Source organism: Phaseolus vulgaris, chromosome 10 (genome assembly GCF_051622355.1).
Source record: "Phaseolus vulgaris cultivar YP4 chromosome 10, ASM5162235v1, whole genome shotgun sequence".
Classification (NCBI taxonomy): Eukaryota; Viridiplantae; Streptophyta; class Magnoliopsida; order Fabales; family Fabaceae; genus Phaseolus; species Phaseolus vulgaris.
In genome coordinates this window covers 23,686,789-23,704,474 of record NC_143507.1, presented here as the reverse complement: position 1 = coordinate 23,704,474, position 17,686 = coordinate 23,686,789, and the positions used below count along the sequence as shown (strand labels likewise).

General features: G+C 45.2%; 2 protein-coding genes across 2 annotated transcripts; both read left to right on the top strand.

Annotated features, from left to right (window-relative positions):
* Positions 1-8,486: 8,486 nt before the first annotated feature.
* On the top strand, positions 8,487-8,903 carry LOC137815076 (uncharacterized). The gene has a single exon (XM_068618113.1). The coding sequence runs from the start codon at positions 8,487-8,489 to the stop codon at positions 8,901-8,903; it is 417 nt and encodes a 138-aa protein (XP_068474214.1).
* Positions 8,904-15,850: 6,947 nt separating this feature from the next.
* LOC137818644 (peroxidase P7) lies at positions 15,851-17,460 on the top strand. Its single transcript, XM_068622181.1, has 3 exons — positions 15,851-16,166; positions 16,396-16,590; positions 16,733-17,460. Exons 1-3 carry the CDS (start codon positions 15,951-15,953, stop codon positions 17,279-17,281), a joined length of 960 nt encoding a protein of 319 aa, XP_068478282.1. The 5' UTR covers positions 15,851-15,950; the 3' UTR covers positions 17,282-17,460.
* Positions 17,461-17,686: the final 226 nt, after the last annotated feature.

Genomic DNA, 17,686 nt, shown 5'->3' with positions numbered 1-17,686 from the left:
TGGAATGTAAGGACCATTCTCAATTGAATCCCAAATTCTTTTATCAATAGATTCAATAAATATTTTCATTCTTGCTTCCCAAAACTTATAATTCAATCCACAGAATAAAGGTGGTTTGTAGATTGAAGCACCCTCCTCAAAGGATAGTTTTCCAACCATAGAAAAAGGATTTTTAGATCAACTTGAATAACTTTCAAGAACCAAGCTCTTGATGCCAATTATTAGAATGTATGACCTTAAACGAGAGGGGGGTGAATTGTTTAAGAAAGATTTTCGTAAACTTTTAAGTCTAGAATGAAAAAACTTCAATAAAACCTTGATTAAGAATTCAGTTTTTCAAAACATAAAGCAAAACCACAATACTGGAAAAACAATCGGTTGTTTATAACATTTATCAAATGACACAACTGAATTTAAAGAGATAGGGATAGAGAGATTGTACACAGTTGTTTATACTGGTTCACTCCAAATCCAGAGCTACATCCAGTCTTCTCAGAAACCCTGAGGAAATCCACTAAGCAATCACACCTTGATCACTTACACAAAAACCAAGAGAATGACCTTGAACACCTCAAGAAACACACTCTCCTTGGCCAACATACCATCACTAAGATTGCTGATCTTGATCCCCTCAAGAACACACACCCAATATCAGCAAAACACATAAACGAAACTTGTTCAACAGAGTACAAGGATTACACTTGTTACAGAAGATAATCTGAAATCAATACAAGCAGAATCCTATTCCATACACTTTGATCAATCACAAACTCTTAGCAATCTCTGCTCTTTGAAAAACTCAAAAACTCTTAGCAAAAAACTTGTCAAAGATTGTTAATTGTCAAATCTGTTTTTCTGAATATATTCAAAGATGTAGTTTGTTATCAAATCTTAACAAACTCTTAAATTGCATTAAAAGATTGGTCAAAGCATTTAATGACTGGAGCGTAGGCAGTTAAATCATTTAAAGCTCAGTCAAAGCTAAAACAATTTTTCTGTTATGGTCCCAAAACAAACAATCGGTTGTTTCCTCGAATCAATCGGTTGTTTTGGTACTTAACAGTTCAACCATTTTAAAAACAGTTTTCAATCTTTTTCTCAAAACACCTAAGTATAAACAATCGGTTGTTTCGACAAAACAATCGATTGTTTTAACTTAGTTTTGAAAACCTTTTACTTTCACAAAGATTGAGAATGCCTATGCTTTAGATTTAATCAAAGGGTGGATTACAACATCTAAACTACCCCAGAACTAAGCTAAACCAGCACAGCAACATCAAGCACAACAGAGGCTTCAACATCCTTCAAAGGATTTGGATTCTTCAAAACTTGAACACCACTTGGTTCAACACTTGGCACGTGAGCGCTGATTTAAAAAGTATGGTGAGACGTCACTTCGATGTACTGTTCACATCCTGTCACCCAGTGCCACGTAGGTCGCCTAGGGCGATCACTAAGTCTCTTCGCTAGAACAAGTTACAGCTCGAGACTGGGAGGCTTGTGTACCGATCAGTCCTCGAACATCGACGTCAAGGATCGACATCGGACCGCGCCAACAGAGGGAGAGATCAGACGTCGGTGGTCTGAGCAGTTATGAATGACCACGTAAGGTGGGCCCCATAATTACTGTAGTTACCAATTAAACATTAGTGATGGGAGGAAGCCCTAAGACACGAGGGATCCATGCAGGTGGTATGTATAGCGCATTCAAGCGCGACACAAGTAAATAGTTCTTGGAGGCGCTAAGGCCCGTTAGGGTTAGGGTTTCCAAGGGAAGCTGCATGCATGGCACGTGAATACTTAGGGCACCCGCAGAGCAAATGGCCCCAGAGATTTGGTGCACAAGTTGGTACCTAGGCGGCCATACTGTTAGTCGTTGCACTTCAGTTAAGGGAAGTCCTATGTGCCAGATTATGCTAAGATTGTGTAATAGCGGCGCAAGGTCGTTCTCAAGGAACCCTAGACATGGGTAACTGAACAAAGGTAAACCCTAGTTTCAACCTATATAAAGGATGCTAAGAACCCTAACAAGGGACATAGTTTCTAAGACTGAAACTACTTTATACACTTAGTCTTTCTTTGCCCTAATACTAACTTGAGCGTCGAAGTGCAAACGGCCATGAAGGCGCCCTTTGTCTTAGTAGGTGAAAGATTCTTCAACCAAGGAAATTCGTTTCTCGAGCGGAGATAGGAGGGTCAGGGATTGCCGTTCGAATCAACCGACGAATGATTCAACCGACAAGAACAAAATAATGTAACGGTTTCAAATTTTTTTAATATACAAAATTTTTAATATACAAATTTAAATGAATAAGTAAAAATTCTTTCTAATAATTATTTAATAAATATAATAATTAACTATTTTTTAAAATTAATTTATGTTTGTTGATTTTTACAATGAACTAACAATTTTGAAAAAAAAAATTTACTTTATTTAATGGAAAACATTATTTTCTAGTAAGATTTAAAAAAATAATATATATTAGTTTAAATTTATTTATTGTATTATTTATTTACTAAGTTATATTTTAATAATTTGTACCGTCCCGTCCCCGGGCGTTGACCAAAGGTCAGAGTCAACGCATAGTGGGACCCTTCAAGGGACCCAAGGAAGAGAAGTCAACAGGTTGACCGCTCGAGTCATCGCCTCGCTGAGGCATCGCCTAAGTGAGGCGTCGCCCAAGAGAGGCATCGCCCAAGAGAGGCATCGTCCAGAAGAGGCATCACCGAGTAAAGACATCGCCAGAGAGGCTTCGAGCCTCGACCATACAGAACAGTAGTAAAGAGAAAAGAAAGGTGATTTCAAGGCCATAAGTTCTAGTACCAGTAGGGGGTAACCTGACTCGTGAAGTACCCATGCCACTGCTGGGAGACCCTGAGATAGATACGACCCCCATGGTGAGTGACTAGTGATTGGGAAGCGTGGGTTGGCACCCAGAAAGTCGGCCCACGTGCCAGAGAGTACTTCGAAGGGAAGCTCACACAATAGAATAACCCTAAGTTGGGTTGCGGCGCTGAGGGACCCTTTGCACAGAATAAACGGTCAAGTCAGAAGGCCACATGGCAATGCACACGTGCCCATTAAAGGTTTCAGTGAAAGTTTGCTAAGGTACGCGCTAATTTAAGATTACGTATCAAATGTTTTAGGGGACATTTATATACGCTTTCAATGTGCTTCAGCGCGCTTTAAATGCTGGATGTGTATAAAAAGGAACCTTGGGACGTTTGAAGAGGGGGATCCGAGTGTTAACCTAATACACACAGATACGCAAAGACGAATTTGTTCACTTCTTTTCAGGTACTCACTGATAGAGCCAAACGAAGGTGCCCTAGCCTGCGAGGACAAGCCACGTACGTAGACGATCCTGGTCAGCCGGCCGGAACATTTGGCGCCCACCGTGGGGCGGATCTAAAACGTCAGTCCCACCACACAAGATTCTCAGTTCCAGTTCTTAAGACCTAGACAAGTTACGAAATTTTCCAGAAAGCCATGACCACGAGACCAGCACGCGCTAGGAGTGAAGAAATGACCATGCAACAACTCATGGGCATGATGCAAGGGCTGCAGGACGCAATGGCGGCCTCGAAAGTGGAGCAGGAGCGCATGCGAGCGGATCTTGCAGCCTCTCAAGCAAGAAACGATGAACTCCATCGTACCAACGAGGAGTTGCACCGTGGGTGGCGCGGCGGAGATGAACCTTAGGCCGCATCCCCACCTAGGGAATTCACAACACCATTCTCGCAGGCAATCCTGGAGACGGCGATACCCAGTACGTTCACGGGGCCCAAGGTGACCTTCACAGGGGTGGAGGATCCTGAGGCACACCTCACGGCGTTCCACACGCAGATGTTGCTGGTAGGCGGTTCCGACACCGCGAGGTGCAAGCTTTTCATGAGCACGTTGACGGGAATGACTATAGATTGGTTCATCAGCCTTCCAGAGGGTCAGTTCACGTCTTTCGCCCAGCTCTCGCGGCTGTTCAGAGAACAGTATTTAGCCAACAGGGCCCCAGCCCCAGTTTCGTACGACCTTTTCGACGTGAAACAATTCCAAGGTGAGATCCTGAAGGAATACATAAGCCGCTTTGGAGCACAAGTAGTGAAGGTGGGTACCACCGATGAACCCATGATTGCATACGCATTCAGGAAGGGGGTGCGACCCGGGTCTTTTGGTAAGTCGCTTAACTGCAAGCTTCCCAAGACCTTTGCTGAAGTGAGGCGACGAGCGTTGGAGCACATTGCCTCAGAGGGCGAGGCCTACGAGAAGTGCATGCCTGCTGCACCTGCACGACCAAGGGCGCAGGTACGCACACAACTTGCTACGATCCACGAAGCTGCCACAGAGAGAAGGAACCCAGACAAGAAGCGCACCTACGAGGTGAGGAGGGCCCCGCCTAGGGGCCGAGTGGAAGGAAGAAGAGAGGGAAGTAGACCACTGAGGCACAACTTTGTGGTGGAGCTCAAAGACCTCATCGTTGTGCCCAACATAGCAGACAGATTGAGGCCTCCAGCGAAGACTGACAAAATTTTAGGGCCCCACAAGGAATCGTGGTGCGAATTCCACGAAGCATTTGGACATCATATTAACAACTGTTTGGCGCTGGGCTATCAGTTGGATGAGCTTGTGAAGAGTGGTTTCCTAAAGGATTACCTCGCAGGGCCCACTACAACGGCAGCCACGGCAGTACAAGAGGAAGGCCAGGCACACGAGATGCCAGTCCATGAGGAGGTTCACACCATTTCTGGTGGATTTTCTGGAGGAGGGTCCACTGCCTCTCAACGTAAAAAGTATGTGAGGTCAGTAAATTCAGTTGCAGAGGAATTTCCGGACGACCCTTGGGAATCAGACCTTGTGTTCACAAGGGCTGACCTACGGGATGTCGTCCCTCACGACAATGACCCTGTGGTCATCTCAGTAGTTACAGCAGGAAGGAAGGTACATAGGGTCCTCGTCGACCAGGGCAGTTCCGCAGATGTCATGTTCTGGACGACCTTCAACAAGCTACAGTTGTCCCCAGACCTCTTGAGACCCTATACCGGATGCTTGTACGGATTTGCAGATAACACAGTGGAGGTACGTGGGTACTTGGAGCTGAGGACGACGTTCACTGATGGAACGGCGTCACGTACCGAAAGTATCTGGTACCTGGTGGTTAACGCCAACTCAGCCTATAACATTTTGTTGGGCAGACCCGCCCTAAACAGATTGAGGGCAGTACCTTCCACTCGCCACATGAAGATGAAGTTGCCAGACCTTAGCGGCAAAGTGATAGTCATCAAGTCAGACCAGGAAGAAGCCCGAAAGTGCTAGGAGAATAGTTTAAAAACAAAGAGAGGCGTGGTGATGGTAATTGAACGACCTCTCGTTTCAGGCTCGTCAACAGAGCTAGAATCCGTAGAAGAGGCGATGCCCACGGAGTCCACGCCCGACGACGCTTTACCTACAGAGGCGATGCCTGTGGATGACGTATGCACAAAGGGAAGACGTTGCGGCGCCTTGCCTATGGAAGAAGAGTCAGAGGAGGCGACACCCGAGGAGGCGACGCCCATGGAAGAGGATCCCATGACCGAGTCTCGCCCGGCGAGCGTGCAGCGTGAGCAACCCCAACCAGAGGACAACGTGGTGGAAAGACAAATAGGGGATAAGGCGTTCAAATTAGGACGCCACTTGAGCCGGGAAGAACAAAGAGAGGTAACGGCAGTGATCTCGCGGCACCTAGACACATTTGCATGGACCGCAGCAGACATGCCAGGTATCGACCCAGATTTCTTGTCCCATCGCCTTACCATGGACACCAAGGCCCGCCCTGTGCGGCAGAGAAGGAGGAAGTTCAACGAGGAGCGATGCCTCGTCGTGAAGGAAGAGACTCAGAAGCTACTAAACGCTTGGCACATCAGGGAAATACAATACCCCGAGTGGCTAGCCAACGTAGTCCTAGTCAAGAAGGCAAATGGGAAGTGGAGGATGTGTGTACACTTCACAGATCTGAACAAGGCATGCCCGAAGGATTCGTACCCACTCCCCAACATTGACACATTAGTAGACAGTGCCTCGGGCAGCAAGATGCTGAGTTTCTTGGTTGCATTCTCAGGTTACAATCAGATCAAGATGCATCCCAGGGACGAAAGCAAAACGGCGTTTATGACAAATACATGTAGCTACTGTTATAAGGTAATGCCATTTGGTTTGAAAAATGCAGGCGCCACCTACCAGAGATTGATGGACAAAATCCTTGCACCGATGCTAAGAAGAAACGTGCAGGCCTACGTAGACGACATGGTGGTGACCTCGAGCGAGAGGGGCCGACACACAGCTGATATGGAAGAGTTGTTCGCCACCATATCGAAGTACCACCTAAAGTTGAACCCAGAGAAGTGCGTCTTCGGCGTAGAGGCAGGAAATTTCCTAGGTTTCATGCTCACGGAAAGAGGAATAGAAGCGAATCCTGACAAGTGTGCAGCCATCATCGCCATGAGGAGCCCAACTTCAGTGAAGGAAGTTCAACAACTGACGGGGCGAATGGTAGCATTGTCGAGATTCGTATCAGCTAGTGGGAAAAGGGGCACCACTATTTCCAATGCCTCAAGAGGAATAGTCGTTTTACGTGGACAGACGAGTGCGAAGCAGCGTTCCTCAAGCTGAAGGAGTACTTGGCGACGCCACCCGTGCTTTGCAAGCCACAAGTAGGCGTCCCCCTCCGCCTATACTTTGCAGTAACAGAATGGGCCATTAGCTCTGTACTGGTCCAGGAACAAGACCAAGTACAGAGGCCAATATACTTCGTAAGCAAGGCTTTGCAAGGCCCAAAGTCAAGATACCAGTCACTAGAGAAGGCAGCACTGGCAGTAGTATTCTCAGCATGAAGGCTTCACCACTATTTCCACAGTTTCACGGTGGTGGTAATGACGGACCTTCCCATCCAGAAGGTACTCCAGAAGCCAGACGTGGCCGGGAGGATGGTACGCTGGGCAGTGGAATTGTCAGAATTTGACATCCAGTACGAGCCCCGGGGATCCATCAAAGGCCAGGTCTATGCTGACTTTGTAGCAGAACTTTCACCAGGAGGAGATCCTCAAGAGGTGGAAGCAGGGGCACAGTGGATGCTCTCAGTGGATGGATCTTCCAACCAGCAAGGGAGCGGCGCTGGAATAATCCTGGAAGGACCTAATGGTGTGTTAATCGAACAGGCTTTGCGCTTCGCCTTCAAGGCAAGCAACAACCAGGCGGAGTACGAGGCGTTGATTGCCGGGATGCTTTTGGATAAAGAAATGGGTGCTCAGAGCCTCTTGGCAAAGAGTGACTCACAATTAGTCACAGGACAAGTAACAGGGGGGTACCAAGCGAAGGACCCACGGATGGCTGCGTATCTGAGGTACGTCGAGGTATTGAAAAGAGCCTTCGCTGCGTTTGAGCTGGTGCATGTCCCCAGGGAGCAAAATGCCAGTGCTGACCTGCTTGCCAAGCTGGCCAGCTCAGGCAAAGGGGGAAAGCAGAGGACCGTAATACAGGAGACCCTCAGGGTAGACGTCCTTCACGTTAGTACAACGAGAGGAAAACCAAGGAGTCATCGCTCGTTGAGTCAAGAGACGGTGAGGGCACCTTGCATTAGTACTTATGTAGCCTCGCCAGATGAAGAAAGGAGTGTACAGGTATGCGCTTTGGAGGAAGGTGACACTTGGATGACCCCTTACAGGCGATACTTGGCGGATGGGATCCTCCCAGCAGAGCCAGAGGAGGGCAAGAAGACTAAGAGGAACGCCGCCAGGTACACCTTAGTGGATGGGATATTGTTCAGGCATGGGTTTACGCACCCTATCTTGACGTGCGTAAGCGGCGATGAGTGCACCAGGATAATGGTCGAACTTCACGAAGGTATTTGTGGGAGCCACGTGGAGGAAGATCCTTGGCGTCCAAGGTGATACGTGCAGGTTTCTTCTGGCCAACAGTAAGAGAGGATTGTGTACGATACGCCCAGCATTGCAAGCAGTGTCAGAGGCATGCCGATTGGCACAAGGCGCCGCCAGAGGAGTTAAGATCCATATACAGCCCGTGGCCTTTCCACACCTGGGGAATTGATATCCTAGGCCCGTTTCCATTGGCAATAAGGCAGATGAAATACCTGATCGTTGCCATCGAATATTTCACCAAGTGGATAGAGGCATAGCCGGTGGCACAGATCACCGCCCACAAGGTACAACACTTTGTTTGCAAAAACATTGTATGTCGTTTTAGGGTGCCAAGGCGTCTCATTTCAGACAATGGCACCCAGTTCGCGAGCCAGCAGTTGGGGAAGTTATGTACAGAAGTAGGAATCAAGCAGGTATTCGCGTCAGTCGAACACCCCCAGACAAATGGGCAGGTCGAATCAGCAAACAGAGTTTTGTTGAGAGGATTGAAGCGCAGATTAGAGAAGGCTAAAGGGGCATGGGCAGAAGAAGTGCCAAGGATTGTATGGGCTTACCACACCACGCCTCAATCCACTACCATGGAGACACCTTTCAGCCTGGTGTACGGATCGGACGCCATGATCCCAGTGGAGATACACGAAATCTCGCCCCGTTTCCTAGGTTTCGTGGCGGAAGAGTCCAACGAAGAAAGGAGGGTGAACCTGGACCTGATAGATGAAGCTAGAGAAGAAGCGAAAATTAAGGCTGAGGCCGTGAAGAGAAGAATGGAGCGTCAATACAACTCCAAGGTGAAGATACGACAATTTCAGGTCGGGGATTTGGTCCTGAGGAAGGCTCACCCTTACGAGATAGAAAATAAACTGTCTCCCAAGTGGACTGGACTGTTCAGAGTAACCAAGGCCAAAGGGAATGGGTCGTACAAGCTAGAGACTCTAGAAGGAGGCCCCATCCCACGTAGTTGGAACGCGACAAATTTGAAGTTTTATTTCAGTTAAGATTTTGTAAAGGGGGCACTCTTTTTCCCTCTCGAGGGTTTTTTAATGAGGTCACCCAAATAAAGAAAAGGAAAGTTTAAAGATATATTTGCCTTAGTTTTTCCTTGCCTTGTAAAACCTAAGATCAAAGAAAAAGACAATATCGGCGTCGCCCGGGCAAGGCGTCGCCAAGGTAAGGCGTCGCCCGAACAAGGCGTCGCCAAGGTAAGGCGTCGCCAAGACGAGGCTTCGGCAAGAAAGGACGTCGCCCAAAGAAGGCGTCGCTAAGATAGCAAGGCCAAGATAAGGCATCGCCAGGACAAGGCGTCGCCAGAAGTAGGCATCGCCACCAGGTAATCAAGTGGAAGTCAAGCCTGGAGCGAAATAACAGGTATATCAGTGTAAGTTAAAATCCGGGCGCTTAGTCCTTGAGCAGGGGTTAAGGGATTCCCTTGGGACACCCCCTCTTCAAGTATGAACAGCTAGCCCCGGTACCAGATATCAGTGTAAGTTAAAATCCGGGCGCTTAGTCCTTGAGCAGGGGTTAAGGGATTCCCTTGGGACGCCCCCTCCTCAAGTATGAACAGCTAGCCCCGGTACCAGATATCAGTGTAAGTTAAAATCCGGGCGCTTAGTCCTTGAGCAGGGGCTAAGGGATTCCTCTGGGACGCCCCCTCCTCAAGCATGAACAGCTAGCCCTGGTACCAAATATCAGTGTAAGTTAAAATCCGGGCGCTTAGTCCTTGAGCAGGGGGTAAGGGACTCCTTTGGGACGCCCCCTCCTCAAGTATGAATAGCTAGCGCCGGTACCAGATATCAGTATAAGTTAAAATCCGGGCGCATACTCCTTGAGCAGGGGCTAAGGGATTCCTTTGGGACGCCCCCTCCTCAAGTATGAATAGCAGGGCGTGGGCACCAAAGTACGACTTAGTCCCAAAGTATTTAGACACGCTGAGGACACCCAGAGCAGGTCTCTCCTTGGGCGTAGACATTCAGCACAACTAGGATAAGGCCTTCGCGCCTCCGAGCGATGTCGAGGCCAAAGAAAAAGAGACTCCCCTGTCATCCCAAATCGATGAGAAAGTCAGTACTGCCTTCGGCTACGAGGGCCTTGGGCCCCGAAAAGGTAAGTAGGGAGCAGGCCGAAGATTTCACAAGTTTAGAGGGAAAAAGAAACTCGAAGATTAAGAAGAAGAAGCACAGAAGCATGAGTCGTTAAAAGGTGTGCCTCACACCTTAAGAAGAAAGAATAAGAGGGAGAAACACGCGCTACCTAAAGAGTGAAAGAGAAGCAACCGAGAAATACATTGAAGGCAAGCACCAGTTGGGCCTTTGATGTAGGAAAGAAAGCAGATAAAAGTGCAAGAGAAGTTGGAAGCATGTGAAGATAAAGTTTTAAATAAGCATTTAAGCAAAGATCAAGAGTAATAATTACAGACAAAGTTCGCGACAGTTGCAAATTAAGCAAAAAAGCAATCATATGCATGCCAGATATTGAGTCGAAACACAAAGTGAGGCTATTCTTCAGGGGCCTCCAAAGGCACGAGCTTGCCATCAACCACTTCGTTCAAAGGGCTGCACCCAGTGGCGTTGATGCCTGGGTTCACGCAGGCAGCTTGGACAAGAGCCTCAGCAAACCCTTCGACGAAACTAGAGGCGGATTCCTCAACTAGTTTCTCCTTAGCAACCTTGAAGTTGGCAGCTTGAGCGGTCATCTCTCGGTCCTTGGAGGCCAAGGCAGAGGTCAACTCTTGGACTTTGACTTGGAGGGTGGCCTTCTCAGTGGTTAACTGGGTACACTCATAAGTTTTGTTTGCAAAAGCGACCTCCATCTTCCCCAACTTCTGCTCCCGGTCCATGCAATGGTCCTCGAGTTTCTTCTGATATACCTTAGAGGTTTCTGCAGCCGCCTCAAGGTCAGCGATCTTTGTGCGAAGGGGGACCACCTCATTGAGAAGCCTTGCCTGGGATTGAGCCACCTCGTGCAGTCGTTTGTTGGCCTCCTCCCTTGCCTTTTGTGCCACCCTCAGGGACTCTTTGTAAGAACCCTCTTGACGCCCCCAGTGGGCGGCTAGCCTCTCTTTCTCCTCTTTTAGCTTCTCCTGCCCCTCTTTCAGAGAAGCAATTTCCTTCTCCAGAGCTTGGAAGGCAGAAGCTTGGGCGGTTTTTGCCCTGGACTGTTTGTGCCAAGTGTAGGCACAAGACATGAAGAGGCCCATGTAATAGTACATGCTCTCCCTCTGGGGCTCTTCAGCTTGGCTACTAGCAGATCCCAGGCTCAGAAATCCCCTTAATGACTCCTGCATGGGAAGAGGAAGTTCTGGGGCAGGGGGAAGAACGCCCACGGGTTCAGCTTCAAACCCCCTCTCCTGATGCACTAATTGGGGAGGGGAAGTGGCGCTCGGTGGATCCTCCCTTAAGGACTCCGCCCCATGAGAGGAGGAAGTAGCGGAGGTAACCATCTGAGGGGCATGCTGGGTTCTTTGTCGTTTGAATACTTGCCCCTCAGCAGAGTCCTCATCATCAGAAACAACCTCCACCACCCGCTTACCCTTGTCAAGGGGGCTGAGGAAGCACCCGCCTCAACCAGCGCGAGAGGCACGGCTGCGATGGGAGGTGGAGAACTTGGAAGTGGATGGGGAGAAGCTGGGGTTGTTGGATTCGTTGGTGTTGTTGCAGGTTGAGGTTGGGGGTTAGGAGAAGATGGGGGTGCGGAAGAGGTTGAGAGTGGAGACGCCAAAGCCCCATCCTTGGACTTCAGCACTTGGACCAGTCGCAATCGTCGTTGCCTATCCATCTTAGAATCTACATCAAGAAGACAAATATAGCAGAGGTTAGGCACATGTTAAAGTTAAAACACAAAGGAGCAGACCAATCATGCAGAAATCCAACAAAAATAAAGGCCAGAAAGCTATAGAGAAGGACATTCATACTTATATATTTGGCTAGAGCGTCGGCATTGAACTCTAGACATATCAGAGTGGCGGTTTCGAAGCCCCCCACACTGGTCAGGATCTGGCAAGCCTCTCGATCGTTCGAGGGCAGTTCATCCAGCGACTTGGACTTCATGGTCTTGACCTCATTCACCCAGTACAGGGGAAAACCGTCAAGGGCAGAGGGGTCGTAGTCAGAACAACAGACTTTGAAAAATTTGCCCTTCCACCCCTTGAAGGATTGTTGGAAGAGAGATAGGAGAACCCTTCCAAGGATATTGCTGAGGCTCACCCAGAGGATTTTCCCCTGCTTCTTCACTTCAAAGAAGTGCAGGAAGATGTCAACGGAAGGTGTGCACCCGAAGAAGCCGCACAAAATGCCAAAGGCCTTGACAAAGGCCCAACCATTGGGGTGCAGTTGGGCTGGGGCGATGTTAATATCCGTCAACAAATCCCTCTCAAATCGGGAGAAAGGCAAGCGCATCCCAATACACTTGAAGATGACTTGGTAGAAGTAGAAGAAGGGGACCCATTGTTGGCCCGTGCGTCCCCGCATACGGGCTCCCCTAGAGTGCAAGGGATCACTGCAATGTCATCATCGTGCCTTTTCCCGAAGGCACGATGGTCGTAAGTAATTGGCTCCCCTATGTGATCCCTCCAAGCTTTGGTGGACACTAGGCTCGAGCACTCGTCGAGCAGTTCGACCGGAGCCCATGGGTATAAGTCCCTATAGTTAACGTTGAGGGGAGGGGGATTGGCCGTCATTTTGGTACGTGCCATTGACGAAAACTGAAGAACGGAGAAAGAAAAAGGGTTCAGCAAACAAGGATAAAAAGGGAGAGAAACCCTACGAAAACCCCTACCCACACGAGAAATCCAAAAAGGGGGGGGGGACAGAGAAATGAGAAACAAAATATAAGAAATGCAAAGAGATAAGCAGTCCCAGGCAGATATACCAGTAAGAAAATTAAAGGGCGAGCCATCGAAGAGGAAAAACCATACCTTTTGAGTATCAGGGTGGTTGAAGATTGAGAGTGCGAAGGAGAGAATGAAGGTTGCAGAGAGAGTTTGAGAAGATGAACAGTGGAGAGAATGCGAAGAGTGAATGAAACAGTGGCTTGGAGCGCGCGTTTTGAAAGATGCAACGTTAACTTGAGAAGCGCAAGAAGCGCTAAGTGATAGTCGTGCGATCAAGCCACGTGTCAAGAGATTAGAACATAACTAAAAAACGTCACATTCGCAAGCGCAGAGAACGTCGCGTCAAATGTTCAGAGAATGTCATGTCAAACTGAACAAAGGAATGTCACGTCAGCAAGAATGCCACATGGATAATGGGACGAGGCCTTAGTCTTTTCGCTGAAACAAGTGTCAGCTCAAGACTGGGGGGCTTGTGTACCGTTCCGTCCCCGGTCGTTGACCAAAGGTCAGAGTCAACGCATGGTGGGACCCCTCAAGGGACCCAAGGAAGAGAAGTCAACAGGTTGACCGCTCGAGTCATCGCCTTGCTGAGGCGTCGCCTAAGTGAGGCGTCGCCCAAGAGAGGCATCGCCCAAGAGAGGCATCGCCCAGAAGAGGCATCACCGAGTAAAGACATTGCCAGAGAGGCTTCGAGCCTCGACCATACAGAACAGTAGTAAAGAGAAGAGAAAGGTGGCTTCAAGGCCATAAGTTCTAGTACCAGTAGGGGGTAACCTGACTCGTGAAGTACCCATGCCACTGCTGGGAGACCCTGAGATAGATACGACCCATGAAAGGGCCATGACCAGGGGAGAACCACGTGCATGGTACGAGAGCAAGGTAGATACGCCCCCCAGGGTGAGTGACTAGTGATTGGGAAGCGTGGGTTGGCACCCAGAAAGTCGGCCCACGTGCCAGAGAGTACTTCGAAGGGAAGCTCACACAATAGAATAACCCTAAGTTGGGTTGCGGCGCTGAGGGACCCTCTACACAGAATAAACGGTCAAGTCAGAAGGCCACGTGGCAATGCACACGTGCCCATTAAAGGTTTCAGTGATAGTTTGCTAAGGTACGCGCTAATTTAAGATTACCTATCAAATGTTTTAGGGGACATTTTTATACGCTTTCAATGTGCTTCAGCGCGCTTTAAATGCTGGATGTGTAGAAAAAGGAACCTTGGGACGTTTGAAGAGGGGGATCCGAGTTTTAACCTAATACACACAGATACACAGAGAGAAACCCTAGTTGTCTTCGCGGCACACTCACAGTGAGCACAAGGCAATTAGGGCAACACAGTTCTAGTTACGCAGTTTCAGTCATTCAGTGCAGTTTTTGATGTTTCTCGCTAGCTGACTTGATCGTCGGAGTGCAAACGGCCGCGAGGGCGCCCATTTGTTCACTTCTTTTCAGGTACTCACAGATAGAGTCAAACGAAGGAACCCTAGCCCGCGAGGACAAGCCACGTACGTAGACGATCCCGGTCAGCCGGCCGGAACATAATTTAAAAAATATATAGTAGCTTAGTGTTGTTTGTATTATTTATAGTGATATTTACATATTAGTTTAATGTTGTTTTCAATAACATTTATTTATAAAATGTCACAATGTTATATTTATATTATAGTGATATTTATAGGTAAAAATGTTACTATAGCACATAAAATTTATATATGGTAAGATTTTAAATAAATGTTACAAATGTTACTGAAAATGATAAATGGTGTAGTGTGTATATATCTTTACTTTCAAACAAGGAAAACTCTACGACAATGGGATTTGTCATACAAAATCCTAAAATAATGAAATAAGTTATAACTTCATAACTCGTTAAAAAATATTATTACTACTTAATTTAAAGAATATTACAGTACTTTTGGCTTAGTGCACGTGCCTGGTCTCCTTTTTTTCTTACAAATTTATTTGCTAATTAAATATAAAACTCGTAAAAGTTATTTTTTTATACAAAATTTTCCTTTTTAAATTAATTATCAAAATTCTTGGTCAACAAAAGAAAAAAAAAAAAAATATATATATATATATATATATATATATATATATAAATTATTGTTTAATTTACTTTCACTAAAAAAAATTATTAAATAAAAACTAATTTTAGAGACAAAAAATAATTAGTTGCTATAATGACAAAATTAGATATTATATTAGAGAGTAAAAAAATTATTGGTATCAAAATTAGTTTTTATTGATAAATAGTTTCTAAATTGGTATCTAATTAGTTAATTAGGTTTTAGCTACCAATTATTTAAATTTTAAAGTTGGTATCTAAAACATTGCTATCAAATTATATAACAATTTAGAAAGTTTTATCAATAATAGAAACTAATTTATATATCAATAATTTGTTTAGTCTCTAAAATAGTATCTAATTTTCTCAATATAGCAAGTACTTATTTTTTTTCTCTAAAATTAATTTTTATTTAATGATTTTATTATAGTGTTTATAAAAATTTTAGTATTATAAAAGAAAAAATTATATTAAAATTAATTTAAATCAGTTGACTATATGCGAATTTTTTGTTAATAAGCAAACCATTGCATATAGATCGTTTTTGGACAGCTAGGTGGTGGGAGGGGTAGAAGATGACCATATATATTACATCGTTCATATGTATGATTTTGAAACTTCTACGTGCTTATAATAAAATAAGAATAACTAATTAACCTCATTGACTAAAACTCGTAATTTCTTAGTATTGAATTTTCTACGTTAATGGCGTATCATATTCGACTATTGCTTTAGTAGAAAACTATATGCATCTATTTCCTTTGTCATTACTAGCTTTAGTTGGCCTACATATATCAATAAACCACCCTCTTTGGACTAAATCAATAATTGAAGTATTCGTTTTATACCATTTTTTTTATTTCTGCTTTATACCTACCGTGAATGTTTCTTTAAGGTGAAATGGTCTTTTTCATGGCTCGGTCCACATATTACTGGGTATGATATGGTGCAATATATTTTATTGGTATTTCTTTATGGATCAATAGAAAAATTGTACTCACACACCTGCTTCAGTGCCTCTATAAAAACAGCAATGGAGGCAATAGCAATTCAAACAAATTCATATATATCATATAGGTTTTATCATTTCTCACAGATCTGAAGGAGTACTATATATACACCTTGTTCAATCATTACATAGTGATATATAGAATGGCATTGCGAGGATATTTCTTTGTTCTTCTGCATGTCTTTGTGTTTTCTGCTCTTGCAACCTCAGCTTTCTCAGAATTGTCATCTCATTACTATGACTACTCTTGCCCCAAAGCTTTGAGCACCATCAAAACTGTTGTGGAGACTGCGGTGCAGAAAGAACGCCGTATGGGAGCATCCTTGACACGCTTGCACTTCCATGACTGCTTTGTTAACGTAAGACAATCTATTCTTGTGTACAGCATATTCATCTGCATCTTATAATACCAACAAATGATTGATTTAGTATCAGAGATATCGCATCACTATAAATATAAGACATTTTATAATATATAAATAATTACAAACTTTAGCATATTTTTCCTTATGAAAATATTACTCAATCCATGTACGTTGGGAGAATGAATGTAATAAGTTTAACTTGGTTTTGTGAGGGTGATTTCAGGGCTGTGATGGTTCAATTCTTCTAGATTCAACATCCTCCATTGACAGCGAAAAGAATTCAAATGCTAATTTTGAATCTGCTCGAGGGTTTGAAGTGGTGGATGAGATCAAGCAGGCTGTGGACGAAGCATGCGGTAAACCTGTTGTTTCCTGCGCAGACATATTGGCTGTTGCAGCTCGTGACTCTGTCGTTGCGGTGAGTAACAATATATAGTTTATTATAACTCCATAACCACAACTACTACACGTAATATATGAAAAACTGAGCTTAACGTTTTGACTTGAATTAGTCTGCACTGTAAATTTCATTGTAAGAATAATGTGCATGCACCATGCAGTTAGGTGGGCCAACATGGAAGGTGAAACTGGGGAGAAGAGACTCTACCACAGCAAGTCGGGCAGCAGCAGATGCAAACATTCCAGCACCATTTTTTAGCCTCTCTGAACTCATCACCAACTTCAGAAACCATGGTCTTGATGAGAAGGACCTCGTTGTTCTTGCTGGAGGCCACACCCTCGGATATGCACGTTGTGCTACCTTTAGGGATCGTATCTACGAGGACTCCAACATCGACTCTGACTTTGCAAAAGATCTTAAATACATTTGCCCTACAACTGGTGGTGACTCCAACCTTTCTCCTTTGGACCCAACTGCTGCCCAATTTGACAAAAATTATTACTCTAATTTGGTCCAAAAGAAAGGGCTTCTTCACTCTGATCAAGAACTCTTCAATGGTGGTTCTACTGATGAGCTTGTCAAAGAGTACAGCTACGACACAGAAGATTTCTACGAAGATTTCGCAAATTCGATGATTAAGATGGGAAATATTCAGCCCCTCACAGGGAATCAAGGTGAAATTCGTGTTAACTGCAGGAAAATAAACTGATAACTGTGTATCATACTTATAGAATAATGCTTGGTCAGGTATATGGCTGTTGGCTTATTCCGGGGATTCATATTGTATTCTCTTAGGATCCTGTTTTTGCTTTTCTTTTTTAGTTCTGCTTTGATTCTGTATTTTTAATTAATTTTTTTGTTGCTAATAAAAAAATACACATATAATAATTCTTGAGGGTGTCACAGTATTGCACAATTATGATTTAGTATTTATATATGATTGTATGTTTTCAAATTGATTCTTATGATGTACAACTTCTTTACATCACCATACTTTCTTTAAGATTCTTACACACAATAATCTCTAACCCGAGAGAATTCAAGAGCTAAGTGGATCGAATTGAGAGACTTAAATACAAAGTTCTTCCCTTCGATGTTTAACTAGAGCTACGAG